At 42.9% G+C, this 20,465-nt stretch overlaps 9 protein-coding genes and 1 non-coding gene across 10 annotated transcripts; 6 read left to right on the forward strand and 4 right to left on the reverse strand.

The window, feature by feature from the left end:
* Positions 1 to 207: 207 nt before the first annotated feature.
* PEP8 (retromer subunit PEP8) lies at positions 208 to 1,263 on the forward strand (the record flags this gene model as incomplete). Its single annotated transcript, XM_022608255.1, has 1 exon — positions 208 to 1,263. The coding sequence occupies one exon, from the start codon at positions 208 to 210 to the stop codon at positions 1,261 to 1,263; it is 1,056 nt and encodes a 351-aa protein (XP_022464769.1).
* Positions 1,264 to 1,739: 476 nt separating this feature from the next.
* Positions 1,740 to 4,379, forward strand: IRC8 (Irc8p; the record flags this gene model as incomplete). Its single annotated transcript, XM_022608256.1, has 1 exon — positions 1,740 to 4,379. The coding sequence occupies one exon, from the start codon at positions 1,740 to 1,742 to the stop codon at positions 4,377 to 4,379; it is 2,640 nt and encodes an 879-aa protein (XP_022464770.1).
* A 281-nt stretch (positions 4,380 to 4,660) lies between these two features.
* Positions 4,661 to 7,825, forward strand: MTR4 (ATP-dependent RNA helicase MTR4; the record flags this gene model as incomplete). Its single annotated transcript, XM_022608257.1, has 1 exon — positions 4,661 to 7,825. One exon carries the CDS (start codon positions 4,661 to 4,663, stop codon positions 7,823 to 7,825), a length of 3,165 nt encoding a protein of 1,054 aa, XP_022464771.1.
* Positions 7,826 to 8,110: 285 nt separating this feature from the next.
* On the forward strand, positions 8,111 to 9,436 carry CHM7 (phosphatidic acid-binding protein CHM7; the record flags this gene model as incomplete). The annotated part of the gene is made up of 1 exon (XM_022608258.1): positions 8,111 to 9,436. One exon carries the CDS (start codon positions 8,111 to 8,113, stop codon positions 9,434 to 9,436), a length of 1,326 nt encoding a protein of 441 aa, XP_022464772.1.
* A 122-nt stretch (positions 9,437 to 9,558) lies between these two features.
* Positions 9,559 to 10,857, reverse strand: UBX6 (Ubx6p; the record flags this gene model as incomplete). The annotated part of the gene is made up of 1 exon (XM_022608259.1): positions 9,559 to 10,857. The coding sequence occupies one exon, from the start codon at positions 10,855 to 10,857 to the stop codon at positions 9,559 to 9,561; it is 1,299 nt and encodes a 432-aa protein (XP_022464773.1).
* A 770-nt stretch (positions 10,858 to 11,627) lies between these two features.
* On the reverse strand, positions 11,628 to 14,036 carry RTT101 (cullin RTT101; the record flags this gene model as incomplete). The annotated part of the gene is made up of 1 exon (XM_022608260.1): positions 11,628 to 14,036. The coding sequence occupies one exon, from the start codon at positions 14,034 to 14,036 to the stop codon at positions 11,628 to 11,630; it is 2,409 nt and encodes an 802-aa protein (XP_022464774.1).
* A 321-nt stretch (positions 14,037 to 14,357) lies between these two features.
* POP4 (RNase P/RNase MRP complex subunit) lies at positions 14,358 to 15,197 on the reverse strand (the record flags this gene model as incomplete). Its single annotated transcript, XM_022608261.1, has 1 exon — positions 14,358 to 15,197. The coding sequence occupies one exon, from the start codon at positions 15,195 to 15,197 to the stop codon at positions 14,358 to 14,360; it is 840 nt and encodes a 279-aa protein (XP_022464775.1).
* A 200-nt stretch (positions 15,198 to 15,397) lies between these two features.
* AIM22 (putative lipoate--protein ligase) lies at positions 15,398 to 16,669 on the forward strand (the record flags this gene model as incomplete). Its single annotated transcript, XM_022608262.1, has 1 exon — positions 15,398 to 16,669. One exon carries the CDS (start codon positions 15,398 to 15,400, stop codon positions 16,667 to 16,669), a length of 1,272 nt encoding a protein of 423 aa, XP_022464776.1.
* A 220-nt stretch (positions 16,670 to 16,889) lies between these two features.
* KNAG0Etrna5S lies at positions 16,890 to 16,971 on the reverse strand. Its single transcript has one exon. It is a non-coding gene; the product is annotated as a tRNA-Ser (tRNA).
* Positions 16,972 to 19,719: 2,748 nt separating this feature from the next.
* YPT6 (Rab family GTPase YPT6) lies at positions 19,720 to 20,415 on the forward strand (the record flags this gene model as incomplete). Its single annotated transcript, XM_022608264.1, has 1 exon — positions 19,720 to 20,415. The coding sequence occupies one exon, from the start codon at positions 19,720 to 19,722 to the stop codon at positions 20,413 to 20,415; it is 696 nt and encodes a 231-aa protein (XP_022464777.1).
* Positions 20,416 to 20,465: the final 50 nt, after the last annotated feature.

Below are 20,465 nucleotides of genomic sequence, written 5' to 3' on the forward strand. Positions count from 1 at the left end.
GTATATATAGTAAAGTAATAGAAGTAGTAGTATTAGATGTTAACAGTAACATAAAAGTAGCATTTTCCTCTTTTTGGGTGCGTTTTCCATTTTTCCTCTGTCAGTCGTTGTTTGATGTAGCATTGGAAGGGTATCGTGGTTTGACAGACGCCGGCAGAGAGCTCACCCAGAAACAGGAGATATCAGTTAGTCTAAAGTACGACCAATATGAGTATATTTTTCAAATCACCGATAGATATAGAGGTACTACTCGATGGAGAGGAGAACAGAAAGCACGTTGATCTTTTCAAAGGTGGCTCAAGCACCAAAACGATGAAAGAATCTCTGCCCCTGTACGAGGATGGTGAGTCCATTGCAGGGCTGGTTACTCTCCGGGTTCGCGACGGGAGGAGCATAGACCATTTGGGGGTCAAAGTGTCTGTCATCGGATCCATTGATATGGTGAAGACGTCAGGGGGCAATACTACTAGCACAAACGGTAACTCCAAACTGAACAGTAATTCTTCTTTGTACAACTACGACGACCCGAAGAAGAAACCTGTAGATCAGTTCCTCTGTTTGAGTTACGATCTGTGCCCCGCGGGTGAACTGAACCATTCCGAGAGCTTCCCGTTTACTTTCAAAAATTTGAGCAAAAGATACGAGTCCTACAGAGGCAAGAACGTCGACGTCACTTACTACGTCAAAGTCACTGTAATGAGGAAATCTACTGATATATCAAAGGCAAAGAAATTCTGGGTCCATCTCTTCAAGGATATGACACCTCCTGTAAGGGAGCCAAATGTCCAAGGAAGCGTCACAGATGCAGCAGGAGCCACATCACAGACCACAAATACACCTCCCAGCGTATTGACAAAGCCAGTAAGGTTAGACATCGGAATTGAAAATTGTCTCCATATAGAGTTTGAGTACTCGAAAGCACAGTACAGTCTGAATGACGTTATCGTTGGTAGAATATACTTTCTTTTAACGCGATTGAAAGTCCGACACATGGAGTTGAGTCTGCTTACAAGAGAGACGTCAGGCTTGAAACCATCCAATTTCTTGCTGGACTCGACTTCTATAAGGTATGAAATAATGGACGGTTCTCCAGTGAAGGGCGAAACGATACCGATCAGGCTCTTTTTAAGTGGGTACGACTTGACACCGAACATGAGTTGCAACTATTTCAACATCAAGAACTATCTTAACCTCGTCATTATCGATGAGGACGGAAGGAGGTACTTCAAGCAGTCCGAGATCAGTTTGTACCGTACTAAGTAGGAGTATGTTTGAGTGACCTGGCAATGAAGCTCACGTTCCCTCCATCATTTATTAACTGTCATATGTAAAAGTGTTCTACGTCCACCTCTCCTCCTCTTACTTTTATAGCAGTATCCCCGCTCATGAACAACCCCACTGCAAATAGCAATCATTTATTCAGATCCAACGGTAGTCGTGGCTCATACCAGTGATGCACAGTGCCAATTGCAATCATCCTGCACCTACAGACCATGGGCTTACCTGCATAGATTAGGTAACAGTTTTTTAGTTGGGTAATTCTGGATGGGACGTTAATTCATGATTCCATTATGCTTTCCTAAAGGAGTAAAAGGTAAATATTTAAATTTTAACAAGTTTCGACAAACCGGCGGGAAGGAACAAGTTATAAGCTGTGAACCCCATGGGACTTGGAAGACAATACTCAACTGGTATAACAGATATCTGTAGTCACCACCGATTGAGAGCTGCTGGTCGGGATGGGAAATAATTTCACCATGCTTCGATCCTTGGCAATGGGGACAATCCTGATCTCATTGCTCACTGGGTCACTCTCAATCGCATTGATCTCGCTCTACCACAAGACAGAAGCCGTGCTTATCGTTATAACAGTGTCCAGTTTTTTATACTCTCTGTTAGTTTTCTACACTCTAGTGCGCAGAACTTCGGTGTCTGATAAGGCTTTCGTATACCAACAGCTTGTCATTCTAGTATTGCAGTTAATCGATTTCGGTTGCACAGTGGATTTTTTCAATTCGCTAGTGAAGAACTCTAGGACTATAGTCAGAAGTAATGGAATCAGAACACATCAAGATTTGCTAGTTACATTAGAGGCAGCGTTACTTCTCAACCTTTTCATTAACGGAATATTCCTTGGTTCAAATCACCTCGTGAACTACGTTAAACCGGAGCGCGGTAACGCAGTTGATCAAGAGAAACAAAGATTGAGTGACGAAGATGACAGTTACGTCCTACACAACAAGTTTGTACCCATGAAGGATTCTGCTCAAACTTTGACACCAGATTTGACAAGCGTATTTTATAGTCAAGGCACCGAAAACCGAAACGTGGATTGGATGATCCAAAAATTGAACAAAAAAAAGTCTAATGACACGTTTTCCAACCACTCTGTTATAAAACATCAATTAGGTCGAGTCGATATGCTTTCAGACAGACGAAATATCAGTAGTAATGGCGCGATCAGACAACCATTGAATTACGGAACATATGTACCTGATATTGAGACCCAGTCCCGCGTATTGTCAAGAAAAAATCCAGCTCATAGGTTAAAATTCAAGGGTAAACGGTTCAGGTTTAAATCTAACAGAAAGAATAATAAGTTGAAGAATGAAGCGCTAGATAAATCGGCACAGGAGAAGAAGGAGATGAGTTTGAATGTGAAGTACTTAACTCGTTTGTCCACTATCTCAGACTTACCAAGGAGTTTTGTGAACCTATTGAACCGTTCAAATAACGATATTAGTCGGGATATGGTTGCAGATGATGGGAGAGCTTCTATTATTGAACCTAAACATGACGAGGAGAAATTTTTGGCTAATTTCAGCACATCCGATAAATCTCCGCGATTAGCAAAAGAAAAGGATGCAATTGAGAGAATTGATAATGCATTACTACCCCCATTTCTACATGCACATAATTCAAACAACACGACACTGGACCCTGTCATATCAAGAGCTGAATCGCCTCTTATTCCTGATGTAGGAATCGGACTCAAAGAAGTTAATGCCGTCGAAAGAGATATTGAAACGTTGAATGTGCCTACAGGCGCGACGCAGGATCCTTTGTCACCTGCTCCACAATTGAGGTTTAGCAACAACAGCAGAGATGAGTACCGTGTAGGAAATTCAAACCATGTCGAGTTCCCATCAAATATTAGTTTGAATATGTGGAAGAATGATAAACTGGGATGCATGAGGAAAGCTTCAGATGATCAAAACAAACCTATGAAAACGTACGACAACGACACTTTGCTTTCTCCATTCCAGTATGTCAATAGTGAAAATATCACGCCATCTATTGCTGCTGCTGTATCATCGGATCCGGAACTTGAAACAAAACAAGATTTTAGTTTTCCAGTAAAGAAACCAGAGTATTTTTCAAACCTAAAGGGTATATTATCCACAGAGATTGACGTTACTCCCATATCAGATAACATTAGTGAACTGGATGAATATTTGAATGACTTTACACTCCACGACATAAACGAAAGTCAGATCATAGAGGAAAGTTTGCAACAACGAAACATCGCAACAACGCTTTTCGACGATAGAAAATCAAACAGTCCATCCAGAAGTGCAACAAAACATTCACCAACAAAATCTCTTGCTTCAATTATGAGTGGCGGCGCTTTGACAGGGAACAGCAATAGTCTAAAGAAACGTGCATCAGTCAGTTTCTTTGGATGCGCCGGTCCGCTAAATCATACCAGAACAAATTCCCAGCTCCAATACTCTGGAACATACGCAAATATCAGTCAATCTGTACAGTCCTCGCCGACAAAACAACGATTCAAAAGAATTGGGAAAAAACTGTCACTATCCAGCATGTCTGATAAAATGACACAAAACTCATTTGATAGAGAGAATAGTTATAATATATCGGAATTTTCACACGAAAGAGGGAAAAGCATAGATTTCAGTTATTTGCACATGTTACAGAACACACATTCACCAAGTAAGTCTGTGTCAGGTATATCTGTTACAAGTAATGGACAAACACAGCATCAGCAACCACAATCCCCACAGCGCAAAAGTTATTATCATAGCGATGCAAGGCCACACAGCATTGCAGCCGTAGAGAAGGTGATTCGGTCTGCAAGTTCCATGATTTACAAGCACCCTAACGACACGATAACAGGCGATGACCCGCAGAACATGAATGATATGACCATACAAAACATCACGTTGGAGCAAAGGGCAATGAATTCCGTCCCTGAGAGAAATGTTTCCAATCAAGAGAGTACAGGGTCTGAGAACGTTTATCCTGATACCGTCATGGGTGAATATGATCGTGAAAAGTGGAATGCCATGAAAAATCTCAACATCATAGATGCCGATGGGCATATAACTGAAGACATTCATCTTCCAACCAATGCATAGAAAGGCACATTTATATAAACATATGATACCCAAAGCTGCCAATTTTAGGCTAAAATCTGTATAATATGTAGGACCTTCCCTGATTAACAGGACACCCTCAAACAGGGTTCATTCAGCATTCTTGATGTACTAGCGCCGGAGTGGATTGTTGGCGATGAGTTTGAAAAAAAATTTGAATGAAATGAAAAATTTTTATAAGTCGTTATAAGCGAAGAAGAGTGTAGTTACGAGGCATCTACGAAGACGTTCAACAAACACACAGCGCTCTGTCTCTTTTCGCAATGGAGTCAGATTTATTTGATGTCTTTGAGGAGAAGCCAGTGGTTGTGGAACAGAACTTAGAGGAAGAGCCTGTAGACACATATACCAAGAACGAGAAAAAGCACGAACTATCTGAAGATGAAGGCGTTGAAACTAAAAAGATAAGGCCAAATAAGTCTGCGGGACCCAAACCAAAGGAACCTGTTGTTCCCGTACTTGCCGACTCTTTTGAGCAAGAAGCATCCAGAGAGGTTGAAGCTATTACAACTCTAACGGCAGCCGATGAGGCAGAAGGTAAGATGAGGTTGTCCCATCAAGTGCGTCATCAAGTCGCTTTGCCTCCAAATTACGACTATAAGCCAATTGGTGAACACAAGAGAGTAAATGAAGCGAGAACCTATCCGTTCACTCTTGATCCTTTCCAAGACACTGCTATTTCTTGTATTGATAGAGGAGAATCCGTTCTAGTTTCTGCCCATACATCTGCTGGTAAAACGGTGGTTGCAGAATATGCTATTGCACAATCTTTGAGGGAAAAGCAAAGAGTAATTTACACATCTCCTATCAAGGCTTTGTCCAATCAGAAATACAGAGAACTGCTAGCTGATTTCGGTGATGTCGGTCTGATGACCGGTGATATTACCATCAACCCTGATGCTGGTTGTTTGGTCATGACCACCGAAATTCTGAGAAGTATGTTATACAGAGGTAGTGAAGTGATGAGGGAGGTTGCATGGGTCATTTTCGATGAAGTGCATTATATGAGAGACAAAGAGCGTGGTGTTGTTTGGGAAGAGACAATCATTTTGTTGCCCGACAAGGTCCGTTATGTTTTCCTATCTGCCACTATCCCCAATGCTATGGAATTTGCAGAATGGATTTGCAAAATTCATTCTCAACCTTGCCACATTGTTTACACCAATTTCCGTCCTACTCCCTTGCAACATTATCTATTCCCAAGTCATGGTGATGGTATATATCTGGTCGTCGATGAGAAGAGCACGTTTAGAGAAGAAAATTTTCAGAAAGCCATGGCTTCAATCAGTAATCAGGAAGGTGATGACCCTAATTCCGTCAATGCCAGAGGGAAAAAGGGCCAAACATTCAAGGGGGGTGCAGCCAAGGGTGACTCCAAAGGTGACATCTACAAGATTGTGAAAATGATTTGGAAGAAGAAATACAACCCGGTCATTGTATTTTCCTTCAGTAAGCGTGACTGTGAAGAACTAGCTTTGAAGATGTCAAAGCTGGACTTTAACTCAGACGATGAAAAAGATGCTTTGACTAAGATATTCACCAACGCCATTGCTCTGCTACCGGAAACAGATAGAGAATTACCCCAAATTAAGCACATTTTACCTTTGCTTAGAAGAGGTATCGGTATCCATCATTCTGGTTTGCTTCCAATTCTTAAGGAAGTTATTGAAATTTTATTCCAAGAAGGTTTCCTGAAGGTACTCTTTGCTACTGAAACCTTTTCTATCGGTTTAAATATGCCTGCCAAAACTGTTGTGTTCACATCTGTAAGAAAGTGGGATGGTAAACAATTCCGTTGGGTCTCAGGTGGGGAATACATTCAAATGTCAGGCCGTGCAGGTCGTCGTGGGTTAGATGATCGTGGTATAGTTATCATGATGATTGATGAAAAAATGGAGCCTCAAGTTGCCAAAGGTATGGTTAAGGGTCAAGCTGATCGTTTGGACTCCGCATTCCATCTAGGCTACAATATGATTTTGAATTTGATGAGAGTCGAAGGTATATCTCCAGAGTTTATGCTCGAACACTCCTTCTACCAATTCCAAAATGTTGTCTCTGTACCTGTGATGGAGAAGAAACTTTTGGAGCTGGGCAAGGAAGCCGAATCTATTCATGTTGAAGATGAAGAGAATGTGAAATCGTATTACGAACTAAGACAAACATTGGACAGCTACAACGAGGATGTTCGCCACATCATGACACACCCTGCAAATGCCTTGAGCTTTCTACAACCAGGCAGATTGGTAGAAGTGGTTGTTAATGGGACCGAAAACTATGGTTGGGGTGCTGTGGTTGATTTTGCTAAGCGTATCAATAAGCGTAATCCAACTGCCGTTTACACTGACCATGAGTCGTACATTGTGAATGTTGTTGTCGGCACCATGTACATTGATTCTCCTGTCAACCTACTAAAACCTTTTACAACAGATTTCCCAGAAGGTATTAGACCCGCTAAAGAGGGTGAAAAATCCATGTGTGTCATTATTCCTGTTACGTTGGAGTCGATTCATGCCATTGGTAACCTGCGTCTATACATGCCAAAGGACGTCAAAGCAAGTGGTCAAAAAGATACAGTTGGCAAATCGTTGAAGGAGGTAGAGCGCAGACATCCCAAGGGAATTCCGCTACTCGACCCGATCAAGAACATGAAGATTGAAGATGAGGACTTTCAAAAGCTATTAAGAAAGATTAAAGTTTTGGAAGCTAAACTGTACTCAAACCCGCTCAGTGGGTCTGCTAAGTTGAGTGAGTTGTACAACCAATTCAGCAGAAAGCATGCCATAGAAACTGATATGAGACAGTTGAAGCATAAGATCACTGAATCACAATCGGTTATCCAATTAGACGACCTTCGTCGCCGTAAGAGAGTGTTGCGTCGTTTGGGGTTCTGTACACCAAATGATGTTATCGAGCTAAAGGGTAGAGTGGCATGCGATATTTCCAGTGGTGATGAACTGCTATTGACGGAACTAATCTTCAACGGTAATTTCAATGAGTTGAAACCGGAACAGGCTGCTGCTTTGTTGTCATGTTTCTCTTTCCAGGAACGTTGCAAAGAGGCACCAAGATTGAAACCAGAGTTAGCCGAACCCCTCAAAAATATGAGAGAACTTGCCTCGAAGATTGCGAAAATCATGAAGGATTCGAAAATGGAGGTTGTGGAAAAGGATTACGTCGAAAGTTTTAGACACGAGCTAATGGAAGTTGTTTACGAGTGGTGTAAAGGTGCCACATTCACCCAGATCTGTAAAATGACTGATGTTTACGAGGGATCCCTGATTAGAATGTTCAAGAGATTGGAGGAGTTGGTTAAAGAGTTGGTTGATGTTGCTAACACAATTGGAAACACAGCATTGCGCGAAAAGATGGAAACGGTCTTGAAATTGATACATAGAGATATCGTCTCGGCTGGTTCGTTGTATTTATAAGACGGGTTTCTCATATTATTCTTTTTTTAGTATTGATAGAGTGTATAAATGTATGTATAGTATATACCGGGTTGGTATCCCAAGATTGATCTCGCAGTGCGTCGCAGAATATTTTAACTTCCCATCTCTCTTAATTTATTATTTAATTTTTTTTCCAGATCACATCTCTTCTACTACAACTTTTGAAGGGGCTGGGAAAAAGCTTGGTACTAGAACGTTGCTACGGGGTATTCGATAACAGATTGATTAAGGCATACCTTACTGGTAGCTCTTTTGCATTTGGGTATGAGCTTACCACCATCTAGAATACCTTCTCTTTACAAAGACTTTAGAAGTTTGGAAAATTTAAACTCTGATGGGTATAAGGCAAATATCGAGACATGGAAGGAATTCTTTAACCGAAAGTACCTTTTTGACAAGGTAGTATTTAGATGTGGGGAGAGCTTACTGCAAAATCTGTCTTTAGAGAATTATGGGAGACCGAAAAGTATCGACGTTGTGCTTGATCAATTGGTTGCGAATGGCTCTATCAAGTGCTTGGACCTGTTCCTTAACGAGAATAGCGCTGTGGAAGGGAAGTCCAACGGGTTTTCCAATTACTTCAAGTGGTTTGGTTTAAAATTCACCCGTTCACGGTCGTTTACTACGCGGCAGAACGAGGGAACGTCATACTTGAAAGAGGTTAAATTCATTTCTATGAATGCTCTAGAAAAGCAGTATCAAATGATATATAATAGAATACGAGAGAGGATAACAAAATATGCGACAGGTATCACCGATATTGTATTCAATGTGCCCCAGTTTTGGACAAAACTGGGTATGGATGACATGTTTCCTTCGGATAGTGAGAGCTTGGATGTCATACTGTTTTATTTGGAGAACAAACGGCACGTTATTGAACGTGAGGGGGGAGTTATTAAGCTTGTTGACCCTGTTCTTGTCGGGGATCTTTCCGGAGATTTTTCCTCCAATATTACAGAAAATGATAGGCGTATCGTGGATGTTAAAAATGGGATCGACAACATTGAGACTCAGATTGCAAAACTGAGGAAAGAGATAGGTGCACTGCAGTCCAGAGAAGATGATGCCTCATTCAAACTACTAAGCGAAAATTCCCGTAAGCAGCACAAGCGGTCAAAACTGCTCTCTTTGAAATACTTGAACAGACTGCATCAGTACTTGGATAATTTGAAAACTGTGAAAAGTCAGATAGACAATTGTTTGACAAATCAATTGATCTTTGATACTTTAACCGACTCGAAAGAGGTTATCAGTTCGATAAATAAGTACGTTGGTTCCATTGACAAGGTTGGGCAGCTGATGGATGAGTTGAATGAAGAGAATGAGAAGACAGAGGAGATTGGCGATGCATTGGCCAATACAAACACCACAAGGGAGGATGCTGTGAATGAGGAATTGGAAAAAGAGTTGTTGGAACTACAAGAGGAAGAATTGAAGACCAGTGACGATAAGGCAGTGGAGAAAGTGACTGAAAAATTTCATGATTTGGACATTAAAGGGAAGAAACTTCCCGATTTACAAGATGTATCTGACAGTAGAGTGTCGCCCGATATCGAGGAAGCCGAAAAACATCTAATTCCTGAATCATAAGGGGATAATTTTCTTTTGAAGCAAGATGAGACTTTCAACTCACAGTTAAATACATAATGCATTATATATATATAAACATCGGGGGAAATGTGTATACTCTATACTAAACTTTGATGTTATAATCATTTATTTTTATCGTCATCATCCCTCTTTTCCAGTTTCACTGCGTTACCATTGTACGTTTCCTTCTCCTCATCCTCATCACGCTCGTCGTTTGTGTTGTGGAACTGGACGACGTTGGGGGATACCGGTCTTGAGTTCAGATTTACGCTCGAGGATCCTCCGTCCAATGCGAGATGCGTTGTCGACGTGGAGTTATGACCGAGGAAGTTGGGCATGGGTTCGTAAAGGCAATTACCGGAGAGCCCTTCTGTACCGCCCTCTGGAGCCGTGTTCCACCACGACGAGAAATTACTGTATACTTTCCCGAAAAGGCCCGGGTTATCCACCTCGACAACGTGCAGTCTCCTTGCCCTTATATCCAGTGGTTTCAACAGCAATGACGACCTTGGTTCCAGTTCCAATTCGGTAAGGGTTTTCAACTCGTCAGATTCTTGGAAAGTGAACCGTGGTACGTTTCTGTGAAATGCATAGGGCACGGTCCCGTCGGTTCTGTTCGCGTCGACCCATGTCCTGACATCGTTCAACGTATCTTTAGACGAAAAGGTGTTCTTCAAGTTGGTGCTATCCGTCAATTTGATTTGCAAAATACACGTCTCCTTATTGAGTATACTTCTGTTCTTGATGTTATCATGGATGTTGGTATCCAGCACGGAGGCCACCTCTGGTTCTTCCTGCTGTTCAGCCTGAGTAGCCGCATGCCACATATGTTCTCTAGCTTTCCTCTCCTCTTTATCCGCCTGCACAAGTCTCAAGATCCTGTCCCGCTCCTCCATCGCGAGTTTCCTCTCACGTGTTACCTCCTTCTGGTAACTTTCGCGCGCCGTTCGCTGCACTTGTTCTTTGAAAGTTTCGTTCTTCTTCGGCTGTTCATGAACTGGTGTCTCGTTAGAACCGGCAAGTACCGGTGCAGGATTCTTCGTTTTTGAAGCGATTTCATCAAGAGTAGCGACCAACTTCCCCCAATTTGCATCTCCATCAGCACCCTCCAAAATCAACTTGATCTGGCCCTGGTGTACGAGGTAAACACTAGGTGTCTTAACATTTGGGAACAACTGTTCAAAATACCCAAACTGCTGACTGCCCTTAACGAGCTTAAGCCACACGGAAACCCGCTTCAGCTTCTCCAAATCCTGCTCATCGGTCTTGAACCACTGGTTCAACCACTGGTCGTCACTTTCAGCACCATCTGAGGCAGAAACGGGGCCCACAGCGTTGTAAACAACCAGGCACAACCCTCTCTCGTTAGCCAGTCGTACGGCCTCCTCTACCGAGCCCGTGAAAAGATCTTCCAGTGTCATATCAACGTGGCAGTAACCAAAAAGCAACGCAATACCTCTCTCACAGATTCAGTAAACAGCCCGCTCTGCCCTTCCAAGAAACTCCGAAGTTCTAGTCTCTTGTTCAGCTTCAAACTTCAGATCCGTTAAAACTTCTCGAAACGGTCGTGACGTTTCCTTATTTAAAGGTCCCAAAAAGGTCGCTTCGTACGAGGTGGGGGGGGTCTACAGTTACAGTGACAACAACAGCAACAACTACACTTCAATTGCTGTGCTACAAGTAGACGGTCCGAGGCAAGAGTAAGAATGGTTACGGTGTGTCTGTACAGTTCAGATAGGAGCGAAAGACTATATTCGATGTTTTTGTTTATCTTCACTTTAAAGAAATCAGTTGAACTATGCACTGTTTGATTCTCATCACTATAGTACAGACATTGGCAAAAGGTACAATACTAGAGGGGCTTTGCAGTTATGTGTGTGTGTGTGTGTCGACATGTGGAACAGCAGCAACACCTGCTACTACCATTCACAATTGGACACGTGCAGAGAGAAGTGAATACCTCTTTCTGTTTACATATATCTCTAGAGGGTAAGAATGGACGGCTTCGCCAAACCTGCCCCAACTTCCCTGTGCGGCCAGAAGATATAACGGAAATCTCTCGTCGTCGTCGTCGATACTTAATTGCCTTTTATATGAAATATTTTCTGTTCGCTACAAATTTCTTTTGACCTCGAGAATCTTTTTCAATTTTGACGTTTAGGGCTTCGCGATGAGCGCAAAGTACCACGCGTCAGAGGGTCAATTTGTAGTGGCCCATGGACTCTGAGAGCAGCCTGTCCCTCTGTAGTAGTTCCAGGGCGTCCTTGAACTCCCCTACACTGAAACCTTGCAGTTGCGTGCGCGTCCCGGCGTGCAATGCGTCATAGTCCAGCCCTGCGGTGCTCGACTTGAGTACCCGGGCTATCGCCGCCTTCAATAGTTCGCGCTGCCACACAGCGCTCGAGCCTTCAGGGTGTTCCGCGGTTGCGCTCCGGTGGAGCCGCTTCCGTGGACCCGTAGCTTTCGAGGGTCGCGGCAGTGTGACCCGCAACTTGCCGTCTTTAACTTTGGTCACGTCCGGGGTGAAATCCGCGTTTAGAGAGTACATGGGAGCGCCCACCGCTGTAGAAGTGGGTGGTATAACCATGCCGATACCGACAAAAGAATTCAATGCAGACTGTACAACGGTCTCTTCGACGTTCAGTTGCTTGGAGAGAGCTGCTACAGTCACTGTGTCCTCCTCGTTGAATCCGTCCAAGACACATGCTTGCAACACGGTTAGTTGTAAAACGAGTGGCGCCGCCGTTTGCGGGTCCAGAAAAAGAGATTCCATTTCGCAGTGGTGCAAATGGTACTGGGGCTCGAAATGTTTCAGTTTGTTGCTCGAGTCCCTCTCGGAGACGTACGCCAGCGCCTCCTGCCATAACCTCTCCATGTCCTCCGGTAACCGCAGTGCGGCTAGATCGTCGCTATGGCTCGTTTGGAACAATGCGGGGACTTTATTTCTCTGCAGAACTATCGGCTCGACAATACTGGCCGGGTTTGCATGTTCGAAAGCTACCGTAGCTTCCATGGCCTTCTTGATATTGTATCTCAAATCCGCTAACCTGTCCATCTCATCACATTGGCCAAATGTCTTGGTGAAATCGTCAAGGAGATTCATTTCAAACCTATCTTCGTCATTAATCCGTCGTTCAAGCGCCGAGCCATTCAGTAGAAATTTCCGGAAGAGAGAGTTCCCGTATATGTCCAGCACGGTCTCCTTCATCTTCAACTTTTTTGCAAAAGTAATCAAGTTTTCCCTAACGGTATCTGTAGTCCTCCAACGGTTAGCAAAATCGGTAAACTTGTGATTTGGCCCTGCGGGACCCTTCTCTGCCAATCGTCTCATTTCTGATTCAATGAATTTCACAAACGTTTGCATAAATTTCATCTCTCCACCAAAATGATGGCATATGCATTCTTTGAATATATTGAGGCAATCTTCCGATGGTGAAAGCAAAATGAGGCACATGAGCAACCTATCGAAGATTTTCAATAGATTTCTGGAGGAAGATTTGGACTCTTCAGCCAACTCTTGGTTAATCACACGCCGTACTGCCTCTTTGAAAAAATCCTGTCTTCCATAAAGGGAGAACACTTTCTCCAATACTCGGAAATTTTGCGCCTCAGATGATCTCAAAACATCGATGTCTTGCCCAATATATATTACCTGATGGAAATACTTGGGGAGAGACTCTTCGTTCAGGAACAGCTGGTTGACAATCAGCTGAGATACCGAATTCATGAGAGATGGTGCTATCATCTTAGCCAAGAGGCAATTATTGTAGAACTCTTCGTGATAGTAGGTAAACATAGAAAAGTACTGGTTCTCCTCCATCTGTCTCCTTTTCAAATGTTCCGAAACGTTCATTAGGAACAATTCCTGTACAAGCCTACCTTGAACACGTATGTTATGCTGGTATATCAACTCCAGGGGAGTCTTCAGGAAACCTCTGAAGTATTCGTTATTGTCCACTTCCAGACACCGCATCTCAGCAATCAGCTGGACAACGTATCTATCAAATATTTCCTCGGTCCCAAGAGCCTCTCTTATGGATTGTAATAGTACACCCGTAGAATAAAATTCAAAAGACTTCTCCCTTGGGATGTCTTTGGCGATTCTCCGATGATTTATAAACACGTAAGGTACTACTGAAAATAGAACTTTCATTGTGGTGTCGTATCCCTTGTATAAACTTGCCCATAATTCCCAAAGTTTAGCATCGAAGGGCGGCCTCGCACTGTGATCAACCACTATACAAATCTTCATTATGGGTGCAAATTTCGCTACCAACAAATCAATCGCTCGTCGTAGTTTCAATTGGCAGTACTTCCAAAATGCAGCAATAACCTTACTCTGAGTCAATGGATTCGTCGACGACGATCCGTATATTTTACTGCTCACCACAATCCTGCATAACCTCGCGTTCTTGGTAAAGTGTGATCGCGTTTGGTACTCTAGCATACCAGCAATAGATTCGCTGAAATTATACGGATCTGCGCCATCAATCGTATAAAATACCTTGTCAAGGAAAACATCCACTTTTGCTAAGGCAGGACCTGCAACTCCATTCTCATAAAGAATCGATACGGGATCTAAAGCAGCAGCAGCATCCATACTCCTACAAAAGTAAAATAATACACGTCAACTGCTGTTCCAACTGACCTTATAGCACCAACTTCCACCCGTGAAAGAAACGGAAAGCAAGGGTCTTACCGCCACTAAACCAACGACTCCTAACGTTTCACCATTTCCTTCAAAGTCGTCGTTATTACTTAATATGTATTTTTCCATATTTAAAATTCTTTGAAGAATCGCCGATGAGATGAGATCGACGTGAGTTATCATGAGCTCAAGGCGGTGTACATAGGGCATGCAGGGGTCAATTGAAGAGGGGAATGAGGCTGGATTGTGAGAGGTTGTGGTCGTCCACATATTCTATAAATCCGTTATGTAATACAGCATGTCATCGCATCTCCTGCTTTTAAACTTCCTACCAGCACGATCGCTACTTCTGTACTTGAATCGGTCGCCCAAAATGCTGTACTCTAACGCATCTGTATCGTTTAAAGGTATTTGAAAGTTGAACACTGTGCCTTGTTTTGGGATGCATTTCACTTCGTCCGTTAGTTTCCCCTGTGTGACAATTATGAAGTGTTTCTGACTGTCCCAAATGACAATCCCTCGAATACCCACCATGTTCTTGTTCCGGCTTTTGGCGACTTTGATGAGACACCCGTTGTATTCCGCCATGGAAAGTTTCAATAAGGCGGCAGACCCATTGATGGATAACTTGGACGTATCTTCGATTGCGGTTTCCACAGGGAGCCCCAAGAGCTCCTTTATGTACCCAACCCACAGGTCTTTATGCATTGGTTCGAATTCACCGTAGTGGGGCAGTTGACTCCAAAGTTCCGGATTATTTTCCTTCAAATATAATTCCAGTTCTTGCTTCTCCGTAATATCGTTCTCATAAGAGGTTTTTTTGGCCCGTTGAACGGCTCTTTTCAGACCTGTGATATACGCTTTCATTGCAATTTTAGCATTCTTAGACACACTCTTGTAATTCGGGTGTCTGATTTTGTTGTTCGTCGAGGTAATATTCTCTGCTGTCAGTTTCAGTTTACTCCTGTTATGCTTCAGTCGTGAGGAGAGTCCACCGTCTGTGGGTAAGACCAGGAGTGTCTCTCGTAGTCGGTTTTCCTCGATTGGCTTATCTGGATTGATAAAACTTTTGGTAAACAGACAGCTCTTGATAAATTCTTGTGCTCGATCCATTTCGGTTACTGCTAATATAGTGCTATATTAGATTATGTGGATAATGATCTCTTACCAATTTACCCATGTGTCCCAGAACCTCCAAATCTTTTGACGTCTTTAATAAATATGGATGTATTTTTTCGAATATTTATTCGAGCTTCTGCTTTAAAGCAAGAAGTGTAAGCACTGCTGATCTTCTAACAGGAAATGTAGGTGGGATGACTGCCGTTGCCAAGACGTGCCTCAATGCTTACGGTGTTGCTGGTACTGTTTTAAAACGGTCACCTCTACTCCCAAATATATGCTATCCTCAGCTGAAACGGCGTGTTTCGTCGAAAACGCCATTCGACATCAATGATTCAGATGACAAATACAAGGAATTAAACGACTATTACAGGGATTTGTTTACCAATGATAATGTCAACACAACACTAGGTGCTACATCCAAAATAAACATCAAAACTGAAATAGATCTACTTAATGACGAACTGGCGAATCTAACTGACACCGCGGTGCCACCGCATAAATTGCCCTTGAGGTCGGAAGACTTGCAAAGAGTAGTTGAAACCCCGGGGAGATTTGTCATCAAGAGCCGGTCGAACGACCCATACTTTAATTTGGCATTAGAACACTATATCTTTAAGAACACCCCGTTGTTCGAACAATCGATTTTCTCATCGCAGCGGTTATTGTTCTATGTGAACAACAAGTGTGCCGTTATCGGGAAAAACCAAACCATATGGCAAGAACTCTATTTGAACGAGCTGAATAAAAGAGGATACGAAGTCCTAAGGAGGCTGTCAGGAGGAGGTGCCGTTATTCATGACTTGGGCAATGTGAACTACTCGTTTCTTACTTCTCGAGAAGAGTTTCGAACCACGTTTTTCAACCAGTTGATTGTCCAGTGGTTGAATAAACAGGGACACATACAAGACTTTGAATTGAATGGCCGAGGTGATATCTTGTATAAAAAAATGAAATGCGGCGGGAGTGCTTTCAAGATAGCAAGAGGCAAATCGTACCACCACGGCACGATGCTTGTTAACTCTGATATCGATAGCTTCCACGGTCTGCTAAAACCGAGTGGGCAAAAAGGAGTTAGGTGGGTCAGCCCTAGTGTCGATAGTGTTCGAGCTGGCGTTACTAATATCCCACTTGGCTCAACGGAACAGTTCATAGATATTTGCACGGATGGGTTTCAAAAATATTTCAAATCTGCAGACAGTATACCGGTGTACTACTGTAATGACACAGTTTCGACAAACTCAGAGATAGAGAAAACAAGAGCACTGTTGAGAAGTGACAAATGGAAGTACTGTAGTGGTCCTAAATTCAAAGTGGAATTGGATTCATCGCATGATGTGATAGAAGTCGAAAAGGGGATCGTTGTGTCATCAACCATCCCAAATATCAAAGGTATGGATTTTCAAAGGCTGATTGACACTGGCTCCAATGAGGCTCAACTGCAATGTTTGAAGCCTCTCATGTAAATAACGTTTCTCGCAAGACGCTGTCAAATATGCAGAAATTTGAACTAATTCGGACTCTCAAAAGTGAACGATCCAATATTTTTCTACTTTTTAGTATGCCCAGTAGATATTCGTGTAGATCATAGAAAGCAAAGTAAACACTAAAAAGAAAGACTAACGTATCTTTCAAGTTTCACCTACACAGGTTAGTGAACGACAGCCCTAAGAAGGCCAAAAATAACGACAACTGCAGGATTCGAACCTGCGCGGGCAGAGCCCAAAAGATTTCTAATCTTACGCCTTAACCACTCGGCCAAATTGCCCTCGATAAAAATTTTGTTCAGTCCTGATTGTCAGATTCGTACAATATGGACATACTTATGAGTCAATCGAGATAGTTGGAGACATTAAGAGTCAGGGCATACCCCAACAAACAAACATTTCAAATATGGCAACCTTGTAAATAAGCACGACATTAGATAACAAGTAGTTACAGCTTAAGAGAAGTTACAATGGATTGGAGTAACTTACCTTTGTACAAGACACAAGACAAATAAGACATATGCACGGTTTACTATCATAAGCTAAGTTACATAATGGGAATCATACAAACAGAGTTTTACTATGGGCCATAGAAAACATATATAAAGGAAGCTAGGATTTATTTGAGAAGTTGGAATTCAGACTTAAGACAAAACTTGCTGAATCCTTGCTTGTAATCATCTGCGATTACTAAGCTTTGGGCAGCGGTTGGACTGGTGGCCAGGCTCTTTGTATTTAAAGCACAGTTTGTACTTCATGCAGAGTCGGCAGATTTTCTCTTTATCCTGATAATCCTTCCTCCCCCGATCACTGTACCCACCCCAAGAATAGCGGTGAGGTGAAATCGTGGAAGTGTGGACAGTCATAACGACCTCACCATCGGCATCAAAAGCCGTGTTGGTTGACGTGGCGTCGGCATAATTCAAAGTTAATGGGAGAGGTCACCGGGTGTTCGATTTTACGAACCATTTGTGTCGCGTCGTAGATTGTTGCGGGGACATTGATCCGTAGCATGGTTCAGGTGGTCGTCTTCAGTTCATAAGTAAACATATCAATAAGTAATGACTCATTGATGTAGTCGCGTGGTAACAAATTATTGTGCTGCATAAATTCCTAGATGTAAACGTCAAGTACCTTGAGTGATGGATCCGCGATTATGGATAACCTGATAGTTATCGATTTAAGCACCAAACGCCGATTTGACTGCGATATAGAGAGAATGAGCAAGGATGGATTGATAAGAGGAGTTATTGGATACTTCTCCAGATCAGTGTCAGATACACAGAGCCGATATCACATTGGTGACATCGAACTCCTAGCTATCGTCGAGTCGCTCAAACACTTTAGGTATTAGGTACATGGTCGTCACTTTGTACTCAGGACGGGCCATAGTTCGCTTCTATCGTACCAAAACAAAAGGAACCCTCACAACGGCTCACACGTTGGCTACAATTCCTCGCAGAATTCGAGTTTGACATAGAACATGATGGCAGACGCACTAAGTCTACCACAAGATGTAAATACCATCGAAATCTGCCCGCTCAGTACAATAGAATCGGTAAGACCCCAAGATTGGTACGAAGAGTGACAAAAAGATCCATGGTGTGCTGCTATATTGCTAAAACTAGGCGTTATTGACAAAACCAAAGTCAAAACTGCGGATAATGCCCTTGTTGTAACCTAGCAACAGTAATAGTTCACACTATTCTGTTTTTACTAACTATTGCTCTGTTACTATTTCTACTTGTTCTTCTATTTTTTCTGAATAAACTAAAGAAACTGGATCCCAAATGAATCCTAGCTTCCTTTGTATATGCTTTCTATGACCCATAATGTAACTTTAGTTTTTGATAGTATGCCATTTATTGGTTCTATGTCTCTGTACTCCTTGACATAGGTTCTTAGTAAAACTCTTAACTATGCAAGCCCCTTGTTAGTAAGTTCTTAGCTCATCTTCATAGTAAACTTCCTTTACTATGATATTGCTTTTTAGTTTGTCCTGACTTATGCCAATCCTCAAGCTAAACTTTAAACATATCTTTAGGACATTTCTTAAGCTACTGCTTAAAGGATCTGAATACCGTTTCAGGCTGATTACCCGATATAGGTTTGATTTAACCCATTAACAAATATTTTGGACGCTTCGGTAAACTAAATCAGCCTTTCGAAGGGGACTGTACGGTATCCTCATTTTTGCCTCTACGTATACGTGAACAGACCTGCCCTTAGAGCGTTCTGTCTCCCTCTGTTCACCGTTATCTGTGCCGACTTCCAAAACTCATCCATCAAACTGAAACCAAAATCACAGTGACCTCATAGAAATGGATCCCAAGTGTTAGGAACAGACCCAACAGCACATAGCAAATCAGGACGACCAGGGCCGTCCCCAGACCGCCTCTGCGACTGCCACTAATCGCAGCGACACCAAGAAATTTTTGAAGAAAAATCGAAAGAAAATTTTAAAGAAGAGATGCCCAAATATCTCTCACACAGAGAAAGGAAGAGATAGAAGCTGTCAATCGCAGTATACCCACACACCCACACAACAATCCAGTATGTCCGGTCGTCAAGGTGGTAAAATGAAGCCGTTGAAGCAGAAGAAGAAGCAGCAGAAGGAGCTGGACCCAGAGGAGCAGGCGTTCAAGGACAAGCAGAAGGCCGACGCCGCTGCGAAGAAGGCGCTTATGGCGAACGTCAAAGCCGGGAAGCCTCTTGTCGGTGGCGGTATCAAGAAGTCTGGTAAGAAATAGAGCGGGCGGTGCAGTCCCGCAGTATTTGAATATCTGATATAGTACGTATACTGCTTTAATATGTGTCGTTTTTATTTTTCACTTTGATTTTTTTGAAAAGAAGAGACAAAGTGTCGAAACGTAGCGACGCGTTCACTTTTGTGGAGTTCTGGGAGGGTTGTTGCAATCTCTGTGGATTGCCTGATTAGTATATTTATAGACATTCATATAGGTATATAAGTTTTGGGTCATTCTTTTGGTTGTTGTTGACTTGTTAGTTGTTTTTTTTCTCTTTGTGGGATGAGCAGTGGAAATGGAGCAGGACGGTCCGGTAAGGCCCTGAGTAAGTACAAGATTGTGTTTTTGGGGGAGCAAGGTGTTGGGAAGACGTCTTTGATCACGCGGTTCATGTACGATACTTTCGACGACCACTACCAGGCGACTATTGGGATTGATTTTTTGTCGAAAACCATGTACCTCGATGACCACACGATTCGGTTCCAGTTGTGGGATACGGCGGGGCAAGAACGGTTCCGGTCGTTGATCCCGAGTTATATCAGGGACTCACGCGTTGCGATCGTGGTTTACGATATAACGAAGAAGAAATCGTTCGAGTACATCGACAAGTGGGTCGAGGACGTCAAGAACGAGCGCAGCGCCGATAACGTCATCTTCTGCATAGTAGGGAACAAAAGCGACCTCACGGACGAGAGACAGGTCTCTACGGAGGAAGGTGAACAGAAGACGAAAGTCCTCGGCGCCCAAATATTCATGGAAACTTCCACCAAGGCAGGTTACAACGTCAAGAACCTGTTCAAGAAAATCGCCAAATCATTGCCCGAGTTCCAGGATACAGACACCAACACTTTGGACTCAAACTCTGGCAACCAGCAGGGCGGGTCAGCACAGGGTAACGGACCAGACAGCACAAAGGCAGGTGTCATCGATATATCCACGAACAACAACAATGAGGAGCAAGGCGGGTGCCAGTGTTGAATCCCCGCGCTTGTAACTCGCAAAAAACCAGAATCATATATATATATATA

Source organism: Huiozyma naganishii, chromosome 5 (genome assembly GCF_000348985.1).
Source record: "Huiozyma naganishii CBS 8797 chromosome 5, complete genome".
In the NCBI taxonomy this organism is placed as follows: Eukaryota; Fungi; Ascomycota; class Saccharomycetes; order Saccharomycetales; family Saccharomycetaceae; genus Huiozyma; species Huiozyma naganishii.